The sequence below is a fragment of the Arachis stenosperma genome, chromosome 3 (genome assembly GCF_014773155.1).
Source record: "Arachis stenosperma cultivar V10309 chromosome 3, arast.V10309.gnm1.PFL2, whole genome shotgun sequence".
Taxonomy (NCBI): Eukaryota; Viridiplantae; Streptophyta; class Magnoliopsida; order Fabales; family Fabaceae; genus Arachis; species Arachis stenosperma.
This window is the reverse complement of record NC_080379.1, coordinates 14,964,805-14,975,386: the sequence shown is the minus strand read 5'-3', so window position 1 is coordinate 14,975,386 and position 10,582 is coordinate 14,964,805. Positions and strand designations below refer to the sequence as shown.

At 38.3% G+C, this 10,582-nt stretch overlaps 2 protein-coding genes across 2 annotated transcripts; one reads left to right on the top strand and one right to left on the bottom strand.

Annotated features, from left to right (window-relative positions):
- Window positions 1-1,062: 1,062 nt before the first annotated feature.
- LOC130969335 (multiple C2 domain and transmembrane region protein 6) lies at window positions 1,063-4,692 on the top strand. Its single transcript, XM_057895008.1, has one exon. The coding sequence runs from the start codon at window positions 1,386-1,388 to the stop codon at window positions 4,443-4,445; it is 3,060 nt and encodes a 1,019-aa protein (XP_057750991.1). The 5' UTR covers window positions 1,063-1,385; the 3' UTR covers window positions 4,446-4,692.
- A 103-nt stretch (window positions 4,693-4,795) lies between these two features.
- Window positions 4,796-9,151, bottom strand: LOC130969336 (uncharacterized). Its single transcript, XM_057895009.1, has 11 exons — window positions 8,876-9,151; window positions 8,760-8,798; window positions 8,591-8,682; window positions 8,244-8,493; window positions 8,033-8,152; window positions 7,868-7,943; window positions 7,505-7,713; window positions 7,332-7,440; window positions 6,692-6,784; window positions 5,926-6,086; window positions 4,796-5,508 (listed from the first exon to the last, which is right to left on the bottom strand). Exons 1-11 carry the CDS (start codon window positions 9,047-9,049, stop codon window positions 4,960-4,962), a joined length of 1,872 nt encoding a protein of 623 aa, XP_057750992.1. The 5' UTR covers window positions 9,050-9,151; the 3' UTR covers window positions 4,796-4,959.
- Window positions 9,152-10,582: the final 1,431 nt, after the last annotated feature.

Here is a 10,582-nt window from a genome sequence, read left to right as displayed (position 1 = left end):
AATTTTACGTAATTAACAAATATTATTATTTTAAATTAATAATAATTTATATTTATATTATAAATATTTATATATTAAAAATATATAATTTATATTTATATTTATATTTATTAAAATGTATATATAAAATAATAAAATTTATTTTTTAAAAATAATTTGATATTTATATTGAATAAATAATAATTAAAATTATAAAAAATGGCTAACTCCTAGAGTTTCTGATATCATATTATTATTTAGCAAAAGCTGAAATGTCGTGTTGGTGACAAATGACTATGGTGTATGGTGAGATGAGATCAGTTTAAAAAAAATGGAATTGCTTTAATTCCTTTGACAGGGAGAGATCCTATATCAAAAGTGAAATCTGCTTTTTACTTTCACAATTTTATATTTATTAAATAAACAAATAAAATAAACAGTGATGTATTGTTTTCGTAGTCCCCATCTGGCCCGCCACTACTCAGCAATTTATTATTTTTTATGTTTCATCCAACTAAACATTATCCCTAACTTCAACCCCACATCACCATAATTGAAAACAAACAACCACTTAATCCACAATTAAATCTATAAACAGTAAAACACCCTCAATAACAAAAAATAAGTAAGAACATTAATTGTTATAATAAATTGACAAGCAATTACCTCCCTATAAAATGATAATTAAAAATTATTATATAATAATTTAATTAAATATATTAAATTATTTAACGATTCTGATTATTAATTTTATAAAAAAAAAACATGTATAAAATTTTATTTTTCTGTTATCTAAAACATACGAACTTGTTGAATAATCGTATATAATTTTTTATGTTATAAATCCATCAAAATTAAATTTTAATAAAAATATGGGTTTTAATGAAATAATTAAAGAATGAATTAGTGATTAGAAAGTAAAACATAGTAAATTAGTGTATGTAACTTTGTCCCCTCCTTTTTTTTTACCTGTGTGTGTAAGGGCCACCACAACTATGCAAAAAAAGAGTAGTACCCACTAGAATATCTCTATCTCCCTATGAAAGCAAAGCCATATGAATGAATCAAAGGGGCCACCTCACAACTCACCCACCAAACAGTATGTTATGTGCATATCCTCTCTCTCTCTCCTTTTCTCTTTCTCTCTCTCTTTCTCTCCAACAAATGTTTCTATTTTCTTACTCCAAACAAGCATCTCACCACCACCACCGCCTACTCCCACTCCTGTCTACTCCTACTCATCATCATCCCTTACCTTTCTTTCTTTATGGGACACCGTAATTGAGTCTTCACTCTTTTCCATCAGCCATTTGAGCTTCAAAAAGAAGCTCCTTTAATTCATTGCTAATTATTATCATTACAACTACTTTGCTGCTATCATATCATAATCATAATAATAAACGCACATGATGGAGAAGCTGGTGGTGGAAGTACTTGATGCCAGTGACCTTAAGCCCAAAGATGGAGAAGGCTCAGCAAGCCCTTTTGTGGAAATATCTTTTGATGACCAACACCAGAAAACTCAAACCAAGCACAAGGACCTCAATCCTCAATGGAATGAGAAGCTTCTCTTCAATATCAATGATCCAAGAGATCTCCCTAACAAGACCATTGAAGCCGTCGTTTACAATGATCAGAAAGCCGGCCACCACAAGAAGTTCCTCGGAAGGGTGAGAATTTCCGGCGACACTGTTCCGTTATCGGAGTCTGAGGCCGGCGTACAGCGCTACCCGCTCGACAAGCGCGGCATCTTCTCCAATATCAAAGGAGAGATCGCTCTTAGAATTTATGCAATTCATGATCCCTCTCCTCCTCCTCCACCTGCCCCGCAACCGCAACCGCAACCGCAACAGCAACAACACGGAGGTGGTGGTTTTGAAGCTGAAGCAGATGAAGGGACTCCGTTGCAGGAAATAAACACCAATACGCTGGACGAGGAAATTATGGCGGGTGATGCCGACAAGAAGAAGAACAGTAAGAAGAAAAAAGAGAAGGAAGTGAGAACTTTTCACTCCATAGGAGCTGAGAAACCTACACCTACAGCTGCTCCGGCTCCGGCTCCTCCTCCTCAGCCGTCACCAGGAGTGGCGGTGAGGGCGGACTTTGCAAAATCAGGTCCACCGAACGTGATGCTGATGCAGATCCCAAAGCAGAACCCGGAATATTCCTTGGTGGAAACAAGTCCTCCTCTGGCAGCGCGATTGCGGTACAAAGTAGGTGATAAAATATCAACCACCTATGATCTGGTGGAACCGATGCATTATTTGTATGTCAATGTGGTTAAGGCGAGAGATCTTCCTGTGATGGATATCACCGGAAGCCTTGATCCTTATGTAGAAGTCAAGCTTGGAAACTACAAAGGTGTTACAAAGCATTTGGAGAAGAACCAGCACCCTGTTTGGAAGCAGATTTTTGCGTTCTCCAAGGAAAGACTGCAATCAAACTTGTTGGAAGTGACTGTGAAGGATAAGGATATTGCAAAGGATGATTTTGTGGGGAGAGTTTTGTTTGATCTGACCGAGGTTCCTCTTCGGGTGCCACCGGATAGCCCGCTTGCTCCTCAGTGGTACAGATTGGAAGACAAGAAAGGGTATAAAGTGAACAATGGCGAGATCATGCTCGCGGTTTGGATGGGAACTCAGGCTGATGAGTCTTTTCCGGAGGCCTGGCACTCTGATGCTCACAATGTAAGCCATTCGAACCTTGCCAACACGCGTTCCAAGGTTTACTTCTCGCCCAAGCTTTACTACCTTAGACTTCAAGTAATTGAGGCTCAGGATCTTGTGCCTCATGATAAAGGAAGAGCTCCGGAGGCTGTTGTGAGGGTACAACTTGGGAATCAGATGAGAGCCACAAGGACTGGTCCAAGAGGGATTAACCCAATTTGGAATGATGAGCTTATGTTTGTGGCAGCAGAGCCTTTTGAGGATTTCATCATTGTCACGGTTGAAGACAGGGTAGGTCCAAACAGTATGGAAATATTGGGTAGGGAGATTATATCAGTGAGGAGTGTTCCGCCTCGGAACGAGACTAGCAAGCTCCCGGATTCCCGCTGGCACAATCTGCATAGGCCTTCTCTTGTTGGTGAGGAAGAGACTGAGAAGAAGAAGGAGAAGTTTTCCAGCAAGATTCATCTCCGGTTGTGCCTTGAGGCCGGTTACCATGTGCTTGATGAGTCCACACCTTTCAGCAGCGACCTTCAGCCATCCTCTAAGCATTTAAGGAAGAAAAACATTGGAATTCTTGAACTTGGAATACTGAGTGCCCGGAATTTGCATCCTATGAAGGCCAAGGAGGGTAGGACTACTGACGCTTATTGCGTGGCTAAGTATGGCAATAAATGGGTTCGAACCAGAACGCTGCTCGATACTCTATCCCCTCGGTGGAATGAGCAGTATACATGGGAAGTATATGATCCCTGCACTGTGATCACAGTAGGGGTTTTTGACAATTGGCATATTAATGGCGGTGGCGACGCCAGAGACCAGAGGATTGGGAAGGTAAGAATCCGGTTATCAACCTTAGAAACTGATAGAGTCTACACACACTATTACCCTCTGCTGGTTCTGCAACCTAATGGCCTGAAGAAGAATGGAGAGCTTCACTTGGCAGTTAGGTTCACCTGCACAGCATGGGTTAACATGGTAGCCCAATATGGAAGGCCTTTACTTCCTAAAATGCATTATGTCCAACCGATACCTGTTAGGCACATTGATTGGCTCCGCCACCAGGCCATGCAGATTGTGGCGGCACGGCTTAGCAGGGCGGAGCCACCGCTCAGACGGGAAGCAGTCGAGTACATGCTCGACGTGGATTACCATATGTGGAGTCTCAGGAGAAGTAAAGCAAATTTTTTCCGCATAATGTCACTCCTCTCGGGTGTTACCGCCGTGTGTAAATGGCTTGATGATATCTGCACTTGGAGAAACCCAGTGACAACTTGCCTTGTGCATGTATTGTTCTTGATCCTGGTTTGCTACCCAGAGTTGATATTGCCAACCATATTTCTCTACCTATTTGTGATTGGGATTTGGAATTACCGGTTCAGGCCAAGGCATCCTCCCCACATGGATGCAAGGCTTTCGCAGGCGGAGACTGCCCACCCAGACGAACTAGACGAGGAGTTCGACACATTCCCAACCACAAAGCCTGCAGATATTGTGAGAATGAGGTATGACAGGCTGCGGAGTGTGGCGGGGAGAGTGCAGACTGTGGTTGGAGATTTGGCCACTCAGGGAGAAAGAGCGCAGGCAATCTTGAGCTGGCGAGACTCGAGGGCCACCGCTATCTTCATAATCTTCTCCCTAATCTGGGCTGTTTTCATCTACGTAACTCCATTCCAAGTGGTGGCAATTCTTGTTGGCCTCTACATGCTGCGCCATCCACGCTTTAGGAGCAAGATGCCATCCGTTCCTGTTAATTTCTTCAAGAGACTACCTTCCAAATCAGATATGATGCTATACTGATTTTCTGTTCCATTTCTTTTTTACCCCTTTTGATGGGGGATTATTGAATTATTATGCACAAATATATTTATATATATCTTTATGAATATGAATAAACAGCAAAGGAAACAAGGGGAAGAAGCCGATGCGCTCTGCCCCAATCCGTTTTGGTAGCAGAATAACCATTTCATTATGTTTATGTATGTATATTCGAAACTGTTAGTTTCAGCAATGCAAATAAAACTTTTCTCCCATGATTAATTGCTTATGGCATGCCGTACCTGTTACTATTGTTGCCAGCTGCACAAAAAGAATGGTGTATCGCTGTATCAATTAGTTAAAATAAGCACAGTCAAGTCATATTCGAGAGATTCTCACTAACGATTTTTCTATGAATCACATCATAAAACTGCAGCAAAATTGAAAGAAAGAAGAATACATCATACATGTGCAGAACTGCAGATACAAAAGGCTATGACCAATTTAAGTCAAAATTTTGGAATAAAATTCAATTAAGGGGAAATTAACACTAATTTTATTGGGACCATATCCTAAAACTAAGGGCAACTACTACTACAGCAATAATGAAGATACTAAACGATATTCCACCCAAAAGAGCCTTATCAATAAAGTCCCACTTCCTCGAGCTTCCATGTTCCTTTTTAACAGAACCTAACTCACTGCTGTCAAACTTTTTGTGGAGCAAATGCTTCCGCTTCCTCAGTACCCACCCAATGAAATTTCGACCGTTCTGATTTTGTGGCACTACATCGCTACTCGTGTTATCACTATTCGCGTGAGTACTCTTAGCACAGCAGCTATCGTTTCCACAAGCACAAGATTCTGGTTCTTGCAAGGAGGATCCAACACTGGCTGGGCTACAGCATAGAGAAGGCGCATCTTGATTAGGAGTCTCCTTGCTTGAAGCTTTATTAGTCCTCACTTGGTTGAGGTTGAGCGTGTCGATTACTTCCCCAAAAACTGACCACCTTCCACAGGATGTTATCTTAACAATAGCTGACGTACCTAGCATATGGTCTGGAGCAATTACAAGAACTTGTATATATCCCTTCGTATGACCAACCTAGGGCATTCAAGAATAAATTAATCTACATAAATATAAATAACTGATTTATACAAGTTACAAGCACAACATAAGGAGTCTGTTCACAGCTACAATGAACTCAGATTTCACCATTGTAATTTTGCTAGAATAACCAGATGTTTCTTCCTCCCGTTGACCACTGTGTTTTTCAATGTTATTAAGATAAGTGAAATGAGATAAAAAGAAGAAACGAAACAGAACTTCTCCCTGGACTTCTTTGTTTTGGTACTTTTGAGGGTCATTGGGAAAAAAGCATCATAATGCCAGATATCAAAGGGTTTTAAGCCATACATACTTATACCTATTGGAATTGATTGCAACAAATGGCATACTTCAATGCGGGAAAAAAGGCAACAAATATCAAAGCGTGATTCAAGATCATTTGCATTGCCTTACCAAGTGAACTCCATCTGATGCAATGTCAGAAATCCAAATTCTCTCCACTTTGCCTTCCATCCCGGTATATGGTGTGAAGGCTTCAAAGACATTTGTAAGTTCACGGCTTCTACTCTTCACCACATTACTTGGAACCTTTTTCATCCTTGCAGCCGGGGTCCCTATTCATTTTATTATTACCATTAGGCACGGGTAAGGGGGGAAAACAGAAAATGAAATTAGGAGATTCCCAGTCACAAGCACTATCCATTATTAATATCATCAGGCTTTTGGGTGGAAGGTAACCTGGATGAGCTAATTTTCTAACTACCCAACTTCAGATTGGTAAATGAAATTTCCAACAGCCCCAACCCCTCCCAATAATTTTTATGTTTGTATATAAGTTTGCCTCCGGATACATGCCAGGGTTTGTTGCTTATGATAAGTTGTCATAAGTGAACAAAAAGAACCACCTAATATACAATTCACCAACAGAAATAAACAGACCACGATTTTTGTATTGCTTATAAGCATCCATCTCTGCATTTTCTTTGTTTGCTCATAACAATTCACCAAAAGAAAAATATGAATATGACAGCATTCTTTGGAAATAAAAAACCAGTAGTTCAAGTAACCATTTCTTAGTAACATTCCAAAAAGGATGAGGGCAATGTGACATTGTGTTGTCCTTTATAATGGGTGTGAAACTGTGAAATATGCCAGACAAATGGGCTATTAACTTAAGTGCATATCATAAAGCGGCATATAAATATGCCAAATGACATACCTGGTCGAGGATAAAATTGTGAAATATGAACTTGAGAGAATTTGTACTCTTTAACAAGGTTAACAGTTTGTTCAAAATCTTCATCAGTTTCACCTGGAAAAATCCCAAGGGGTTATATTTTAGATCAACTATGTTAAGTATATACAAATATAGTGGCTGATTTTGGTATACAGATAGCATTTTTGTTTTAGACCCATGCACTTAAGGTTCCCCTTTCATAACAATAATATAGCCTATATTAGTAAAAAAAAATTGGCAAATCATTTCAATCATTTGCACTATAAGTTTTGAGATTAGGACATCATTTCATAATTTCCCATGGAGAAATCAGATCTAACTATAATGTTCTATCAATAACTTCATGAATAAATCAATGTACAAGAATCTCAAGTGTATTCTACGATATGCCACAACAGCATTGATCTATTTAGCTGATCCCATCTAGTTGGCAAAGACTTGTTGTGGGTTTTGTGATTAAAGTGGTGAACAAGAATCTTAGTAGTACAACTTCCATGTCACATCTTTTCAAAGAAAATGATTCACAACTTGTAAGTTATTTACTCCAAATTTTACCACGAATAAAATTATCCAGGTGAGGTTAAGTGTATAATAGAACGTGTAACAGAGACCATCCACTAACCAGGAAATCCACATATTATGTCAGTGGCAATCTGCATCCCTGGCACCAACTCCATTAAGGTATCTACAACAGTCCTGAACTCACCCACAGTATATTCTCGATTCATTGCCTGAGACATTTAGTGTAGTCAATAAATTGTCTAACATATTGTTGCAACAATTTTGATGACTTACCGTCAGAACAGCATCACTTCCAGACTGAACTGGTACATGCAAAAATGAGTACACACATGGATGCCGCAAAGTTTCTGCTATCTCTTTCAAGTGCTCAAGGATAAAGGGTGGATTGGTCATTCCAATACGTAACATTGTGCTTGCGTCAGGTGGGAGTTCTGCTACTAAAGCATTCAATAAAGTTGGAAGATTGACACCGATGTCACGACCTGTAAAACATCATGACCTAAGAAACCGTTGCTATAAAGCCCAACCTCAATAACAGTCTATCGTGAACAAGTTTGGCCTGAGGTGTATCCATCAGTTAAAATACAAATTTCATATTATCAGTTCAGCAAACATCTCCCAGTTTTTAGAAATTACCATATGCTCCAGTGTCTTCACTGCTCAGCCAGATCTCTCTAACTCCATCAGCTATGACGGATTTTACACGCCCTACCTGCATTAGTTTAGTAGTACAATTATGCAAAAGAATCCCAAGATATTTTCAAAATTGAAGCATAACATAATTCAGTTAATAGTACTTACAAGGCTGTCTATAGTGTAACTACCTAGGTGACCCCGAGCATGCTTTGTCTTGCAATACGTGCAAGCACCTAAACAACCAACATTAATAGGAAGAATCTCAACAAACTTGTTCTTTCTAACCTGTTATAAAAATAAAGGGAATAAATTTTGATGCAAAGTAAAGAGGCATTATTATAAAAATAAATAAATGAAGTTGGAATTGGAAGGTGACCTTAGGGAGGTCAAGTGCTGGCAAAGTCTTGCGGGTCAAGAGCCTGACTTCATGACCTTTTAAGGTCTCCTCCACAACTTCAACGACGCGATCAATTTGCTGGACCCCGACAATGCTGATCCCCTCAAGCTCTTTCAAGCCTCGACTTCCCTGAGGGACACATCCCGCAACAACAAGCGGCTTGTTTGAAGATTTTCCTTTGGCTATAATGGTATCCATAGCAGATTGGCTTGGAGACTTTACCGTACAACTGCTTCCGGAATTAATAAATATTTATTTAACCATGAACTGATGTTATTTGCATAATAATAGCAAAGGCAATGCATAGAGAGGAGGGAAAGACGCACGTGTTGATGAGCCAGAGATCTGCTTGATCGGGATTATCAGAGAAGGAATAGCCAAAAGCAGATAGCTGACCAGCCATGTATTCACTGTCGCTCTGTGCAAACACGCACCAATTAGTAAGTAATTCATATCACTGATAAAGCAGAGAGAAAGAGAGAGAGAGAGAGATGCCTGGTTGTGGGAGCATCCGAAGGTCTTGATGTAGATAGTCTGAGGAAGCAAGTTGCAACGGCAGTTAGTTACAGAAACCAAGCCAAATCAAAGAAAAGAGGGAAGAAGTGAGCTACCTGAGTGCCAGGGATTGGAGACGGAGTTGCAGTAGCGAGTTGCGTCCTTTGCTTCTGATTCGGATTCCTTCTATTGGAGTTGGTCTTTGTTGCAACAGAAGCAGCCAGCGGCAACCGGAATCCCGGTGGAGTTCCGGTTGCGGTTCCAATGAGCAAATCTTCAATGTCTTCCATTTCCTTCAATCAACTGCTTTTCCCTCTCTTCTTCGGTCCTCACAACTCTATTCTTATCATGCCTTATGCTGCACCTCCACTCCCCCGTTCCAGCCCTAGAAACTGGTATAAACTTAAATTAAGGTTACATGTTCAATCATTCTTTTTTTTTTTAAATTGTGATTATGCATTTTTAATAAAAATAGTTTTTTAAAAAACCTTTTCAAATATTATAATTTTTTTTATCTTTAATAGTAAATTTATTTTTAAAAATGATATATTTAATATTCAGAAGCGCACAGCTTGATTAAATTTTAGAAGAAAAAAAAATATATTTTGTCCTAATATTTTTCAAAAAATTTAAAAAGTTAAAATACTCAAAGTTAAAAGTCCGATACTATAATATGTTTGTACTTTTATATAAATTTTATTAAAAAAAAACATTTGGGTATATAACAAATAAAAACATTACAGAAGAATACGAAAATATTTGAGTATATCACGGTTAAAATAGTTTGAGTTTTTATTTTGTACCTATAAAAAGTGATACTGAAATAATATTTTCTTAGATCTTAAATACAGTGGTTGCATAATTAGGTGTCACACACAAGTCAAGTCAGTTGGAGTATCATAATATATTTTTTTGCATCTTAGTTAAATGTTAATTGACTTGAAACACACTGAACAAATTCTCAAGATTTATTGAGTTGTGTTGTCTTGTTAAATTTATTTCTGCATAAAACAAGTTCTTACTTGAGAAGGTAATAATCTTTTTGTACAGTTTCAGAAATGCTCAATAATTATAGTTCAATTTGAAAGAAAAAACCCAACTCTATAAATAGCACACAATCCAAATCTCAATTCAAAATTCAAAGTTAATCTTGAAAAAAGACTAAAAGGCTTAACTTGCATAAGAAAAAATAAAAAAAAAATCCCAATTACATAAAAATATTCTTTTATATTTGGATAATTTTAAAATCCTTAGACATAAAATACCCAGAGTTATCCCAAAATTTACTAGCACAAATTAAATTAAATTATTAAAGGGTGCAATTCAAGAAATAATAATATACTAACGTTAAGTTTGAGTGTGGGAGTGAATGTCGTGTATTGTGTTCGTACCAAGACAGTATTTTTCAGTGGCTGACGTATCAGTTGTTCGGAGATAACAGTTCCTATTTTAGTTGTGTATTTTATTGACGATGCATATTTGTTTGATGGTACAATTTTTAATTCTTTTCAATATTACATGTTTCAAGTAGAGTCATTCCAAACGAACTGTCGCGTGGTTATCGAAGACCGCGGCGACACTTAGGTAGAAAATCGACTACATGAAAAGAGGTAAATGTTTTTGCTTTGTGTGTATTAATATCCAACATTAATATCAGGGTTCTATTTTTCTAATAATATGTTGCAGTTTGTGTAGCAGCCGTACGAAGAAGTGATCATACCCAACGAGCTACATGGACACCTTGAAGTGTGTGACACCGTTGTTCCGTTATTGTTGTTCGAGCGTGTCGAATGGCACCTTGTGAACTGAGTGATGCGTTAGTT

What these genes read in the sequence shown, in the direction of transcription:
- LOC130969335 (XM_057895008.1), top strand. Translation starts at nt 1,386, where the DNA reads ATGATGGAGAAGCTGGTGGTGGAAGTACTTGATGCCAGTGACCTTAAG.
- LOC130969336 (XM_057895009.1), bottom strand. Translation starts at nt 9,049, where the DNA reads ATGGAAGACATTGAAGATTTGCTCATTGGAACCGCAACCGGAACTCCA. An exon ending in GTTACACTATAGACAGCCTT is followed by an intron (nt 7,944 to 8,032) that starts GTAAGTACTATT and finishes AAACTAATGCAG; the next exon opens with GTAGGGCGTGTAAAATCCGT. An exon ending in ACAATTTTATCCTCGACCAG is followed by an intron (nt 6,087 to 6,691) that starts GTATGTCATTTG and finishes TAAAATGAATAG; the next exon opens with GGACCCCGGCTGCAAGGATG.